The following is a 15,653-nucleotide window of genomic DNA, read 5'->3' as shown; positions in this document are numbered from 1 at the left end:
GCGCACTGAACTCGCATATGCGATGCAATTTCCGCGTTGCACTTGCCAGCTCCAAAACTATAATCGAGAAAAGACGCGAATGAGCAGCAGCTCTGCGTGTTCGCTCTGAAGCATAAATAAGACGCTATTTCGGCGCAGTTATAGCTATTTGCATTTTGACGCACGTATCTATGACACAATAATATTAAAGTTTCAAGTATGCAAGCTGTACATATCTATAACTACTGGGATACAGATAAAATTTTAATTGAAGCAAAAGCGACGAGAGTAGGCGTGAAGAGGGAGAGAGTCACTCATCGCCAGTCAGGATTAGACGTCGATGCTGTTCGAGAGAAAAATTTATTCTGACAAGTTTTCATGGCTTCATAACATGATGTCTTGCTCGTGCGCCGTATGGTACGAGAGGTTTAAAATTAAAACGCGCCGGAAGTTTTAATTATATATATGAGCGATGTAACACGTGCAACTTTCGCTTGCGAAAAAAAGTGCCTGTTGTCGATCGTCTTCGTACACTACGCGCCGTTGATTGCTCGCAGCGTCTGGGGCGAATTTTATTAGTAACTCATTAGCGGTCTTGTTAGTTTTAGAATTTATTATCGAACGATTTCCAAGAATTATCAATTAGAGACTACGCATAAATTAAAATATAACAACCAATGTGTAATAGATTAAATAAAAAACGCAAATAATAAACATAAATCATATATGGCTTAGATTCATATATAGCTTGTATATCCAATCGAAAATATTCATTGAAAATAATAATGCGATATGTCGATAATCAAACTGATAAATGAATTGAAATTTCTGTTTAATGAATTCGTTTGAAGACCCAAAATCACGCCCCGCTTGCCTCTCATTGTTCGACGCGGGATATAATTTGAATACCGCTTTTAATTTAAATCCAAAAAGATAGAAGGAAAATAAAATAAATCGGAATCAAAGCAAAGCCTTAAACCGCGTGCGTATAGCGAAGTGCATAATCGCTTACGCCTATGAGGCACAGTAAGCAAGCCCACAAACAGGTCAATAAACAGTGAGTCATTTCAAATCGCAATAAAGCAGACGTTCTCCTATACCAAAGTGCAGTAGGCCGGAACTACGTGACGGAGGGCTAACTTTTCGAGGGCCGACCACTAAGCGCGTACATTACCTCCTGCTGGGACGGTGTGGGCATTATTAGCGGCGTAGCCGACGCCGGGGATTCCCAAACTCCTTTTCAGAAGCAATACGACTGTCTATCTGACGAGCCGAGGCTCATAAACGCTGTGCTCTGTCCGTGCGAATCTATACAACTGACCATATTGCCGAGTCCGCCTACCTGCATTTGACAAATATACTCCTACACCTACTCTCAGGAAAGAATTAGAGAGGGAGAGCTTAGTACAATGAGGATTACGATACAGTGCGTGTTCGTGCGTAGCTTAAATTTTCACAGAAGTCGGCAAACTTGTTATAACGGCGCGCGTCATAACTCCGAAAATCACATCCATGTGTTTCAAGTTTGCACTTGTTCAAAACGTGATATGAGTTAGTTTATATTATGTTGAGAAATGCAGAACACTAATGCACATATGCTATGGGGACCGTTATAATTATAGTGTCACTTACACTGTCAGATGCTGCCATTAATACCGGGCTTTGTTGTAATACACACCGCACTGCTATAATGACGATTTTCTCTATCGTCAATGAAATGAAATGCCGCAGGACTGATATTTTTTAATAGTTTTAGCTTACCAATTATGAGCTTACGGTGACAAGGATATTCTTTACAAAATTAATAAAAATATAGTGCCAATAGGGAACAGACATGGTTTTGCTATATACAAATAAATACAGTAGAAAATAGCATACGAATATATTGTATCTCAATTTTTTGCTGAATTATTACCTGTAGGCCCTAAAATAATTAATTGAAAATTCATATATTTCAGTAGTTTTCATAAAGGAAGTTTTTTTTCGAAGGATAAAAACCTAACCTAACGTGCGGGCATATTTGCCAATTTAACAAATATTGCAGTAAAAATCATAATTCGTTGTACTTCTGTGTAAGATTTAACCTTAACTTTATTTTAGAAAAGGTTTTAAAAATCATGTCTGGTCCCTATTGCGCTTAATATAGTATATATTAGAAGCAACGTTTCACTTGAGATTCATCATGTAATAAATATTCTTTATCTTTAAAATAATGTTATTTATTACATCATATTTAAATATAACTTTATTATGTACTAAGTTATATGAGAAAATAAAGCACTGAGTTAAATAAACGCGGAAATTGAAAATGTTCTTTTTTTTTAACATAGAACAGAAGTAAAAAAAATATTTTTATCTTTTAAACGGTGCATTAGTGTTACTATTTTAAAAAAATACAAGTGAAACCTTGCCACGAAAAATAACCAATACTTTCCCTGGTAGAAAATTGACTACTTCTGATAGTACTATATTTTTAAAAATTTTGACTAGAAATGCTGCCCGGAAATAAGGTCAATTTTATACCAAGGTTAAAAAAAAGTGAACAGCTTTTCTTAGATCTTTAACATTTTTACTGTGCACTGTAGTACCAAATTGTAAGCTATACAAATGCTTAAGAGTCACAAAAAATTATGGTTTGATTATTGGTACTTATTAGGACTTATCATATAATTTTGTTTATCAATCCATTCATATTCAGCCTATCTCAGCCCAAACAAGAGCTTCTTTTTCAAACTTTCGGCTTCTCTACGTACAATTATTGTCAGAGCTCGTATAAGAATAGTATATTTATTATAATCGGTAAAGATCGATAACAATTATAAGAAAAGTTAAAATTTTTAAGATAAAGCTGGCTTATAAATTGTAACTCGCGATGAAATTCTAAACAATCAAAATTACATTATGCAACATTAAAATTTCATACTTTATCTTATATTAGTTAACGCGCGTTAAATTTGCTAAAAAACTACTCGTCCTTTAAACTGTTGTTATTCTTGACCTTAGTTTCAAACGCCGGAATCATGATTCACGCCATTATTAGCGACGGGCGCAGCGTGGATTCCTAGACAATTTACACGCGAGAGAGCACAGGGCCTTTAAAACGGTCGCAGGTCAAAATAAGCGCCCACCTCTCGTTCGTCCGGGTAAATTGCGGGTAGGTACCTTCCGACACTACCTAGATTCCACATTTAGAGAACAGCTGCATGCAGGAGAGTCGGGCCCCATGGGCTGACCAATAGTGGCACAACTTGGGGGCAGCTAGCTTTCCCCCTCCAGTCGTGCTCATAGGGCCACTGGGACGGTACGCTCGGTACTTACAGTTTACCAATACTTGCGTTGCAGTTCAGTTGAGTTCGAGAGACGACCACCGCCTGCTCGTTTAAATTCTAGTGTTTTTGCACGCGAGGCATGCCAATAAAGGTTCGGAAGACTAACTTTGGCTGTCTGTGATATTCAGTTTAATTTTTCATCTGTGATATTTGACAACGTGAGTTATTAATTTTTTAAAAAGTGATTGATTTAATCAATAATCATTCAATTTCGTTGAATAGTTTTACATATACCTAAAATTTTCGTCTCGTTCTTTGCGATGTATTTTTTTAGAGTATTTAAATTTAAATTTTGTGCGGGGAAACCTTTTAAATTATTTTAACTGCGGCATAAACTATTACCTTTTACTAGACTGGTGTATTTCCGTAAGATCGTTAAGAAAAACAGATCCATTCAGTACTCCTTTTCGCACGCGCGTATTTACACAACGCGGTATCTCCGAGAAAACTGGCGAAAGTAGTTTTCCCAAAAAAAGAACAAAAAAGGCTATTACACAATCCCTCTTAATCTGCACGTGAAAATCTCGTTGGCGCGTATACGCATAACACGCGAGACTCGGTCCCAGAACTTAACATTCCCGAGATGCCGCTTCCGCTGCAGAGATGCATCTCTTGCGAGTAGGTGTATAAGCTGTAACCGAGCTGCACCGGCCGATCGTTATCTGTGATTCTTCTCCGCTATTTTGGCTTCCCCAAACAAACTGAAATCAGTATTCCGCCGACGCACGCCCGACGCTCCACACACGGAGTGCGTAATCCTGCGCGATGAGCTGCTGAGCTTGGGGAAAAAAACGGGAGCGGAAGTTCGGGCACGGCTTATTAGCTTCTTGGTATACATAGCTTTTCGTGTGGTGTACTTGCAGAATTTTGCGTTGATGAGTCGCGGTGCTTATTATAACGCCTGTACAGTATCCATAGAACATGTTCGATGCGCAGTAGCATTAGCAATAACATAACAAATGTGACATACACCGCGAGGAAGTTTACAATCGGTGCAAGATTTTAATGCGATCCATCAATTCTAATTATCGCTGATCGAAATCACTTGAGCCTCATCCCCATAATACTCGGAAGCATTTGAAAACGACATCAGTTCGAGGCGTACGTAGATTTTGTAGGGTTTCAGTTCGCGGCTATAATATGGTTGCACATAGGCTTCGAAGCATCGGTAGTGTTATCCGACGTATTATGGAGGCGTGCAGAGAGCGCTTCACGTGCGCGCATATCCGTGAGATAATCCTGCGGTGGCGTACGCGCAATTAGCGATAATTAGCTTTGCGTCGCTCGTTACCCGCGCTGTGTAGCGGCCGAGCGATCATCCAACAACGCCCCGTTCGCTATAGCTCGCTTGCGCGCGGATAGACGTTTATTAACCAGACAGTCACCTCTCTCCTTTGGCCTGTTGCAGATGCGGAAGTTACGGGAGAGCGAAAGGAGTCACCAGATTCGCCTGGCGTCCAGGATCGAGGAGAAGATCCACCACGATGACCACATGGTAAGCGCTTGCTGCAAGTTTTACTTACAGTAATATTTTTTCAAAAGTACTTTCGAGCTCGAACGAGCTTTCGAAATCGCGCACGAAAGTCACGTTATGTTCTTAGTAATAAACTATGGATGATAGTGAGCGTCTAATAATAATTTTTATTCGCATTTTATCATTGTAAAAGTGCTTTGAACCTACTGAAAAACTACAATAAATAAAAACTTTTGTTATACAGGGGGATCTCTGCAAAGTGGATTGCGACGAGGACGCAGCAGCGACGAAGTTCGACAGACTGCGCGAACTGGCAGTCGAGCAGCAGGAGGTCATCGAGGTACTCAGACAGGCGGTCAAGGTAATTTCCTGCGTGTCCGCAGCATCCCTCTTCTTTATTATCCAAAGATGAAAATGTATATCTCGAGGTGGATAAACCAATTGGGCTGACCCGTGAGCAAAGTTGCGACCGCGAGGTGCCTTGCTCGTTACTTTTAACTGAGTATCATAATGAGAAAGTTATGCTGCGTTTTTGTTAAAAATATTCATTTCAGGAAAGTTCGTTGTTGAAATGCTTCTGTGGGTCAGAACAGTCATCAAAGATCGTGTTAACATAATTTATAAAATATTCTATTATTTACCTTTACGGTGAACAAAATACGCTCTATCTTGGCGGTGTGCGAGCATACGGCATAACGCCGTTTGGACTGGCTCTCTCCTATCGCCTAAACTCTCTGTGCCTGGTTAGCGAAGATAGGTGGCTCATAGGCCCTTTTTTGTTTCTTTATGGATATTGCATCGTCTGAATTTTTCCCCAGGAAAAGGAGCGCAAGCTCGAGCAATTGTCAAACAAACGTCGCAAGGAGGAGTTTTATAAACAGTGGTTGGAGCTTGAGCCAGTGGCGGAGGTCGACGACGAGGACGAGCACCAGCAGGAGGAGGGCGACAGCGCACTCTCGAGCGCCCCATCTTCGTTGTCGCCTCAACCGAACGCCAGCCGCAACAACGGCGTGACGCGCGAGGCTTACGAGAACGTGCTCATCGAAATCGAGGAGCTGCAGACCAAGCTGCTCGAGGAACAGCAGGAGCTCTGTCACGCCAGGAGCCAAGTTCGAGACCTCGAGAAGGCTCTGCTGCAGGAGGTCAGTATTTACCCAGCGTTGAATGATACGTGATTTACAGTTATCGATTTTTTTTTTCATAGTTCCAAACAGCATTATTTTGTATTCTTCATATTTAGAACACATAAAAAATCATGTTAAATCTTTTTAACACTATGGCAATGCAAATTTATTGGATGTCACCTTTGTGTTACAGACAAGAGGCAGTCAAAACAACAGGCGCGCACTGAGCGAAAAGCTGCGCGTAGCGGAAGAGCGCGAGGCTAGCCTTATCGCCGAAATTTCAGAACTGCGTGAACAGAACGAACTGCTGGAGTTCCGCGTGCTTGAGCTCGAGGAGTCACCGAACCCACGAGATACCCCAGATCCGGCAGACAGCGGTATCGTCTCACCGGAGCCGATTCATCTCTACAAGGTGAGCTTTTATACATTCAACGAATAGTACTTTGAACAATTTTCCGCGTGAAGTCGATAAAAATAAGCCCCTAAGCTAGAGTTGAACTTATTTTTCTAGCATCGCACAAAAGAGTGATCATTGGTCGTTCTGAACACGGTCTGATCAGATATCAATAGGCTACGAGTGTCATTTCACATTTATCATCGTTACGCCACACCAAGAGTCTAATTAACCAAGCTCCATATTTCAATTTCGCGCGTGCAGACCTCTATCCATATAGAAGTTAGTGTCGATTAATTACACCTTTCTCGTTGATTCTACCCGAAACCAGTGAAAAAACGCAATTACTTACATCTTGGCGCGTCGCGGTAAGCGACTCCCGGAATACCGGCAATTTATCAAGAAAGCCTCACACCGCACTGGTCGCGTCTTTCCTTTTTTCGCCGCGCAGCTTCAAAAGCGCGAAAACCGATCGATTCTTGAGCCAATTAGCCATAGAGCACAGGCTATATGCATAGCAGCAGCGCCTGCACCACCGGCTTTCCAGGGACCATAAAAGTCGGGAGGACGGGGGGTCTACGGCGCGTTTCAGCGTTATGGAAAGTTGCAGGTTGCCTCTCGCTCCATGTCCAGTCGCCTTTACGAGCGGCGATCTCTCATCGGGCCGCTTTCCCACGTTTTGTCCCGCCCCGGCGTTTCACAGTCGATCGATCCGCGACGCGATCCCGGGTTATTTGATTAGCGACTGCGTTCAGCGCTCGCTGATTACTCGGGTATAAAATTTTTACGCGCTTTTTGCCGTATCGTCGGCTCTGCGCTGGTTATGATCATTGGGATAACAAGTGGTTGGCTCACAATGCATTGAATTATCCTTCGATTTCAGGACCACCAATCGAGCAAACACAGGGACCGCGCGGTAGCGACCGTCATCCCTTATACTTCAAGCTACAGTCATCCAGTCCTGCCCATCGATCCTCAGAAGGCACCGCTGTCCCTGCAAGAGAGTGGAATCTTCGAGGAGGAGGACGTCGAGGAAGAGGAGATCGAGGATCACGTAGACGATGAGAGCAAAATCGAGTTGGCCAGCCAGAGCACGCAGACCGAGGCTCCGGCCGGCGAACTGCTGCAGGAAGTCCAACGTCTGCAGGAGCTCCGAGCTCGCATTCAAGAACGCGCGGCCAAGGTGCCGCCGGTGTCGCCGATCAGCGACCGCAAGAACGAGGCCCCCTGCGACTTTGCACTGGACGTCACGCCTCTGCGCGAGCGGATTCGCGAGCTGGAGGAGCGACTCAACGCCCACGAGTCCGAGCGTCGGGTCTCGAAGCAGCGCGAGGAGGAGTTACTGGACGAGAATTATCGGCTGACGGAGAAGACTTTCTGGCTGGAGGCCGAACTCAAGAAACTCCAGGAGAAGCTGAACGAGGTGAAACTGAGCAGCGACGCAGAGACCATGACCGATCAAGTGGTCCGACGACAACTGGCAGTCCAGACCGATGTTTACGAGCAGTGCCAAGTCGTGGACAATGAAAACAAGACCGTCATGGACGACGTGGACAACAGCAGCGAGATGTCCAGGTGTCAGAGACTCTACACGGCTGCTATTTCGAACCAGGACGAGAGTGGCTCAGCTCAGAGCTTGACCAAGGCAAGCCTAGACTCAGACTCAACGTCCAAGAGGCAGCCTTGTCTGGACTGCAGCGAGCTGTGGAAGGACTGCGACGCGCGAATACACAACCTCGCGAGTCTACGCCAGCAGATCGCCAGTTTGGAGCACCGGGAGAGCGCTTTCTTCGAGACTTTGCGCCAGGCTGACGCCACCTGGGCCAAGCTCGAGGCGGACTACGAAGCCAAGCAGAAGGAGATGAACGAGCGACTGACGGCACAAGTCGAGTTGAACCGAGCTCTCTTCGAGCACCTAACGAAGCTCAACAAGATGGCCGAGAAGACGCTGAAGGACCGTCCGGAGGAGCCGATGGAGGTGGACGATGACGTAACAGCGAGCTGCAAGTCGGATCTCACACGAGCCACGCAGACGGACGAGCTCGAGAGCTGCAGGTGCCAGACAACACCCTCGCTCTCTAGATCATCTTCCTCCGCGACGACTGGGCTCATCGTGAGAGCGGACTCGTCCAGGGTGTCGACGATCTCGCGGACGAGCATCACCATGGCCCCAGCCGGATGCGACGATATCGACGTAAGTCTTCGAGTGATGCTGTGTCTCGCCGTCAACTGCTGCCTTTTCTTGCTTAACTTCGTCTGCTTTGCACTAACCAAATATCCTATGGCTGAGAAAACCAGGGCTTGGGTTTAATGCTTTTTTTTGCTTTCGCTTATCTTTTTTTTGCGTTCATTGAAACGGCTTTCTTTGTGATTTAAATTACTTTCAAATCGTTGGTTATTTATTAATTAAATGTTGTATATGTTTATTGGAACTATAATGTGATATATTTCGTTCGACGTTATAGTTTATACCGGTTCATTGTAAATAGCTGTTTTCTCTTACTATTTTAGTTGTAAGTTTTCATATTTAACATTAGTGATGCAACTTTAATACCGCTTTGTTATGTTGTTTCTACGTATATTTCGCGGGTTAAATTGCGTTTATTTGTTTTTGGTGTTTTTTTTCTGATTTTTAACTAAATTAAATTTGTATCGTTATGTTATTTTTTACTGTACTCAACTTTATAGGAGCAAATTATTTAATAATTAATGTTTTAAAAATTTGGCCTTGTATACTAAATGTTTTGAATTGACAACGTTTAAATCAATTGAGTTTCGCATATAATTCCACTTAAACGGGAAATAAAGACGTATATGCGTTCAGTCAGTACCATATTCTGATGGTGTAATTAAAAGTTGGATATGCGCCAGAGTCTAATCGCATGTGCGATATTCGTTAATACTATTTGTTCAGCAAATAAGAATAATAAAGTAAAAATGTGTTCCTTTTAATAATCGCTTGATAATTTTTTTGCATGATCTACTAACACCTTGCTTGATTTTGAAAAATTGCACACCACGCACAGCAGCATTTGTATGAGAATACAGCTGTAGATCTCGCGCTAAATAGTAAAGTGCAAATGTGGTGTTCCTTTTGATAAACGTAAACCGTTTCTCGCAAACAGACGAGTACGATACTCTTGGCAGCGGCTGATCCTCCTGCGGAGATAGCCACCGAGGCCAAGGAGGAAGATAACGCCCAGCCCTGCGCATCGGGCCAGATTCCGAATCCAGCAACATCAGCTGATGCACCGCAGCGAGCGGATCATCAGAAGACTGAGGGACAGCAACAGCCGGAGGCTCTCGTCAGCATTGACGAATCCTCTAGCGATAAGAAGGTTAGCAAGCCGTCCAAAGGTGCGGGAATGGTGCGACAGGGGATGAGCAGTGTGCGCAGCAAAGCCATTAGCTTCGAGCGCAACCTCGTAGTCAGCTCGGCGCGGAGCCGCCGCCGCTTGACCCTCTATCAGGAGATCTGCGTTTGATCTTGCCGTTTAACGTCGAATCATTTATACGAACCGAACTTATATCATATTTTATATGATTACGATTTTTTTTAATTTTTTTTTTTGAGAAAGAGAAACGCGAAACGAAAAAGATACGAGGATCATGTTGTTTTGACGCGCAGGCAAAGTGAAAATATTATTGTTTTACAGAAAACTAAGCTTGATTTTTTAATGAGACTGCCAGAAGTTTACTTTGTGGGTGAGCAGTGTACGAAGACACTGATGGCTCGTAAGTCACAGTAATGGTTCTGCGTTCTCTGTTTAAACTCGCCGCTGTTGCTTATTGATTTGACGTTAGAATAACCGATGTGAAATAAATTTCGCAGTATACGACGCATCGAATATGGAAATTATTGTCTGCGTTTCTAGTACAACTATTTATGAGGCTGGAACGATTTACGAGTCACTGCTTACGCTACAAGGCATAGTTCTAGTAAACAAAAGGAAGCTTTCTTTTTAAAACGCATTATGTTTATGTTACTTTTTATGAAAATATTTTGAGCGTTTTGAAAAGTTCGAAAATTGGTTTTGCGCAGTATTAGAACTGTATAATAAGGGCTGGTAAAACCGTAGACCGATGTTTCATCATACGACCAAATGTATGAAATTCGAACAAAAAAGTAGATATCGATCGACTGATAAAAATGCATAGGCTTTTTAAATTCGTACGTTTAATTAATAATCCTAGGAAAGAGTTTACAACCAGTTTTGTAGACTTATGTTTAAATTACCACATTTGATGAAAAAATCTATTTATTTTAAACGAGTGTGGAGACCTAAGCTTATTGAAATAAGCAGTAAAACGTTTCGAAAATTGTTTAGAGGGTATATTGTTAGAGTAGAAGAGTTTTCAATTATTATAAAATGAATTGCGAATTCCTTACGAGCGAGACATACGTTAATTATCATTGAAATGAAGAATAACGCATCATCCAATCAACAGAAAAGTACCTAACGAGAATATAAATTATGTACTGATAATATTTCAACGATTGTTATCGAGCTGATCTAGAGGCACACGAAGATCATATCGCCAAAAGGCTTTAGGAAAGGATGATCGCAGGAGGACAAGATGCTCGAAGAAAATCTCTAGCTCTCTCTGTATCGTGGACTTGAAAAATCCTGGCTCAGAGGCTCGTTCGTATCTGGCCCAAGGTCAGTTTGTCAATTTGTCGCCCTTTCCAACCTCGGCAAAAATATTCTTATTCCTATATAGCCATGGCATTTTTTATAATTTTATATGTTCAGATCTCAAGTTTTCTTTTATTATTTTAATCCTCCGATCATAGTGTTTACCCTTTCAAATCCAGCAATCAAGTAGATAGTGTCAAGTTGGATCATGCATGTCTTTCTACAGATTAAATCTTCTCGAAGTTCATATACTTTTTGAAGATTGAAATTATGGTATGCGAATTTGAAGCTTTTCTCGCCTAATGCGCCCGCTTAAATGTATTTACTCTTTCATTTTTGCATAATTACTACTCGTGATGTATTTAAGTCAGTAATAGAGGGCTAAATTCGCGATGAACAAGTCATGAACGTATTTCAGAATTTCAACGTCGTGCTTGAATCATAAATCTTACACGATTGCGAAAAGCTTCATTTCTCATACAAATATACACAGAAAAGTTATGTTATGCGCCTACTTGACTATGTGTTTGGTCTCACACTTCGTAGTTATTGTTATTTCCTCTAATCACACAAAACACACTGCCAACTCTTAATATGTATTTTTCTTCTTACCTCCACGGCGTATGTTGGATATTTTCCTTATTGCAATTCTCGATCTGGCTCCAAAAAGGGATACTTTAGCATCTACATTTCAACTGAACTCAATGCAAGAAGATTCACTGACTTACGTTCTAATTAATATACACAGTCACAGTTGAGACGTAGTTGAATGTGACTGATAAACACTGGTCGCTCTTTCCGGTCGTACGGATCTCTTGCGTTCATCTTTGCCTAGGCAAAACGTAGTAGTTGATAATCTTGCGGTGGCGGGGCTTTGCTATGAGGCTGGGAGCTTATTCACTTGCAATCGAGCTTTTGAAACGAAACCTAGTTCAAACGCAGCTTTTGTGAAACAACTACTTATTAGACGTGAAAGTTATTCAAGCTGTGTTTCATAATAAGAATAATATTACCAGTAATTTTGGAAAAGCTAACCAAATTGCATAGTACGAAAAATATAATATTTTTGTACATTATTATTATTGAACAGCATTATAGCATAAGTGACTAATTCACACCTAAATCGAACTGAAACTACTTACATTGTAATTGACAATAAGACGATAAGAAAACATGACTTTTTTAATTTTTATTGAAAGTAAATTAAATTTTGTATTGTTTTATAATATTATTATAGATCAGAGTTGCATTGAAAAAAAATATCGATTTTAATGAATATTTTCAACTTTATATTTTGTGTATATTATAGATGATTATATAATACAGTTAAACTTCAAATCATGTGAAAAAGTGGTGGCCACTTGTGAAATGTGACGCTAAATCTCAAATAGTTTGATTTTTCGACTTCAATTCGAATTACTACAACATTTTCCACAGCATGAATAAATTAAATGTGAAATTAATTTGAACCCCGCATTAATTTATATTGCAAATATACATAATTTTCCTTACTCTTTTATGCCGTAGTTTTAGAGTTTATTTAATAAAAATAAACTTAGTACCTATTGTATAATAATGACGAAAATTGGCAGCGCAATTATGGAAAAAATTGAAACGATCACTGAAGATTATTTGTAAACATTTTTAGAAATCTGTCAATTTTTAGTAACATTTTAATGATTATTACTTTTTAACATTACAAATGAACTAGAAAATTTATTAGTTCGATGTTTTGCAGCAAATAATCTACTTCCGATGGAGATGAAGTTCCTTTACGAGAATCAACCGTTAATTTAAGAGATTCAACGACATCAGGTTTTCATTCACGCACATCGCGTTTCCTGCGAGCTGATAGGAAACTGTAGTTTCAAAGCATAAGATGAGGTAAAATGATGATATAATTATCAAAATATTATTACTCTTCACATAAAGTTGTTAATAGTTTTTTTCTATTCTTTTAGAACGAAAAGAGCTGGCGTTGCTTGGAGAAACCAAGTGCCGACCAGAATGGGTGCGCCTCGCTGTTAAAGTTTCCAAGCTGTTTAAACGAGCTTAATCCCCAAGTACATCAGCGAAATAATCAACGTCGATGCAGTTCACGGTGACAGCGCGACACTATCTGACGGCTTCCATATCGCTCGTCTAGTTGGCGCACCTCTCATCTGCTTTTCTTCGGTATCCAGAGTGAGCTGCGTTTCGTCGAGTTATGGCGATTACTAGGCGTCTGAACCTCGTGGGAAATGCGCAAGAGTATCCTTTATCTGATTTCTTTTCGCAAGATTTTCCGACTTTTAACAAATACGACATTTTATTATACGACAGACCGTCTTTGAATTGAAGATACTTTACGTTTATTTTAGTTTTTTTTAATATTTTATTCTGATCAATGTCAAAACTAAGCCTTTTATTATCGTTGTTGTTCTTGACAAATACATGAAAGGGGAATAGAAAAAGGATAGAGCTATGAAAACCTGAAAAAAAATGTTGCCGAGCTGTGATTTTTCATGTCAATTACAACGAGCAGAAGTACAATCATTTTTATTTTGTTATTCACGCATTCTAAAGCTTCAATTGCATTATTAATGGATTTTGAGCAATTGAAATTTCATACACATTAAGAGTCCATTAAAAATGAAATTTAGGCTGATTTATGTTTGCAATTACTAGTTTTTTGTTCATAAAAATGCGTAAATATGTTTTGATAAATACCGATTTTTGACATTGCATGTCAATATTTGGTTTAAGAATAAACGATCAACTGTATAGTGCATTATGATTATGACATTTTTTATCAAAAAGCGCTGCGTATTATATAAAATATGGTAATATACATCAACAACGTGTTTTTCTCTTTTTTATATTTGATTATATAGCAAAAAATTGAAAAGCTTTTTTGCAATCCAGTTTTTGAAGTCTCACAATTGCTTATTATCGATATTCAATAATATATTGTTTTACATTACTCATATGTACATACATGTATAATGTTCGTGAGTCTTTAAATCTGCTTTATATTCACAAATTTCAATTGCAATATTATATCAAGCATAGAGAAGTTCCAGTAATGAATTGTAAAGAAATCACAAAAGTCTTTTTAAAACTGGATTTCTTAATGTATTTAATGCGTTTATATGTGCTTCCACATTGTCACTTGTCGCATGCGCTCTTAACCAGATATTTTTAAGTCAAATTCTCGATTTTCGAGTTCTTGTACGAAATTATAAAAAAAGTTGGATTTATTAACTACTTTTTTTTGCTTTCCTAAGATATAACATTGTTATATGTAACAAAATAGTTTTTTACTAATGTAAATTGAAATTGTTCAGGTACGCATTCGCATGGATATACTTTCGTTTAAGAGTACGAAGTCCTCGACAAACCCTAATTATATTAAATTATGCGTGTTTTGTGTACGTGACAAAAGTAAATCTCAAAGAGATTAAAAAGTTAAAGCTGCCGAGAGTAAGAAGACAAATCAACGCCGCGTATACGAAAAATCCGAATTAGGGTTTTTAGGTACTGTATCTAGTCGATATATTTTTTTTGTGTGAGAATTACAAAGTAAACACGGCGTTTCAATCAAATTTTTCTTCAATAAGGACGAATAGCCTCGAGATACGAAAATTTATATTCTCATATTGCGTAGAGTTAATGTACATTTGTATTAAAAGTATGGTACGACGTTTTCGAGCGATTACGAAAAAATCGCAGTTTTTAGTTGATAAGTGCCTTTTAATATGTGTATCTCGAGAGCACATTATTAATTATGATATATAAACCCAAGAAAATATGGTTTCATTTTCTAGGCGTTATTTCGTCGAGGTATGATTAACGAGTTATTTACTCAGTTTGCAATACTTGTATTTTACTGAATAAAATACCTATAATGATACTTATCAATTTGTGTCACACGTGTACACGTTTGTTACCTTAAACACACATTTTCCTATCAATGAATTGGTCAGTTCCATTCAATTGAAATATTATCTTTTTTTTTAATTTAAGTTATATAGCAGAGGTAAAATATGAATAATGTATTTGAACATTGCCTTGTATTTTCCTCGGACTTTTTTACTATCAATGTAATCATTTTAATTAATTTTTTTTTCACTATTTATATTTCGTTGACGACATTCTCGGCACTAAATTATATAAAAAGATCGTAAATATAATATAAATTATATTTAGATAGTTACTGAATTGCTTTCTCTTACAACAAACCATTATCCTCACTTATCAAGAGCCTTGGAAGGCGATTTTGAATTTTCTGGTTTTTGCTGTGAATTTATTGCAGTACCCATTAATAAAGATGGCAGCGCGTACTCCATGAATTTCACCCTTTCAGCAAGGGCAGCTTGGCGCCTCTCCAGCGCTGCATACTTCTTTTCATGCTGGCTCAGCAAGTGTTTCCAGTAACTGTTTTTGCTCTTTTGCTCACACCCGTCTAATTTTGAATCATTATTCGCTATGCATTTTTTCGTCTCCATTACTTTGAATTACGATAATTAAAGTTTCGTCGTCAAATAAACTAATTTATGAAGATACTGGAATTTTAAAAGAAATCATAAGCGTATGTTTCATTGAGAAAGGTAAAATTTCTTAACAGCATGCATAGGCTTACCGTAGGTTCAATGGCTATAACGAATTGACCGCGGATTCTAATAGTAGGTTATAGGTCGAACGTGAAATTATCTTGTATTTGCCTATATAACTATA

The 15,653-nt window shown here is 39.5% G+C and overlaps 1 protein-coding gene and 1 long non-coding RNA gene across 12 annotated transcripts in view; one reads left to right on the top strand and one right to left on the bottom strand.

The window, feature by feature from the left end:
* LOC100678557 (janus kinase and microtubule-interacting protein 3) overlaps positions 1-14,833 on the top strand; it is a 112,275-nt gene extending 97,442 nt beyond the window's left edge. For 7 of the 10 annotated variants that reach the window (XM_032600176.1, XM_032600166.1, XM_032600172.1 and 4 more), the window contains 8 exons: positions 4,717-4,803; positions 5,027-5,143; positions 5,601-5,924; positions 6,100-6,318; positions 7,184-8,494; positions 9,426-10,961; positions 12,676-12,821; positions 12,899-14,833. In XM_032600176.1, the coding sequence (XP_032456067.1) occupies positions 4,717-4,803; positions 5,027-5,143; positions 5,601-5,924; positions 6,100-6,318; positions 7,184-8,494; positions 9,426-9,785 (2,418 nt within the window). In that variant the 3' untranslated portion in view covers positions 9,786-10,961; positions 12,676-12,821; positions 12,899-14,833. The remainder of the gene's footprint in view (positions 1-4,716; positions 4,804-5,026; positions 5,144-5,600; positions 5,925-6,099; positions 6,319-7,183; positions 8,495-9,425; positions 10,962-12,675; positions 12,822-12,898) is intronic. The other 3 variants (XM_032600180.1, XM_031928681.2, XM_031928696.2) reach the window with 1 other exon arrangement.
* Positions 14,199-15,645, bottom strand: LOC116417160. Of its 2 annotated transcripts, none has more exons than XR_004227458.2 (3): positions 15,559-15,645; positions 15,152-15,481; positions 14,199-15,079 (listed from the first exon to the last, which is right to left on the bottom strand). It is a non-coding gene; the product is annotated as an uncharacterized LOC116417160 (long non-coding RNA). The 2 variants fall into 2 exon arrangements; XR_004227460.1 differs by having other exon boundaries at positions 14,908-15,079; positions 15,159-15,481.
* Between the last annotated feature and the right edge of the window lie 8 nt (positions 15,646-15,653).

Source organism: Nasonia vitripennis, chromosome 1 (assembly GCF_009193385.2).
Source record: "Nasonia vitripennis strain AsymCx chromosome 1, Nvit_psr_1.1, whole genome shotgun sequence".
Classification (NCBI taxonomy): Eukaryota; Metazoa; Arthropoda; class Insecta; order Hymenoptera; family Pteromalidae; genus Nasonia; species Nasonia vitripennis.
Note: the sequence above shows the minus strand (reverse complement) of the source record. Positions and strands in the feature narration are given on the sequence as shown.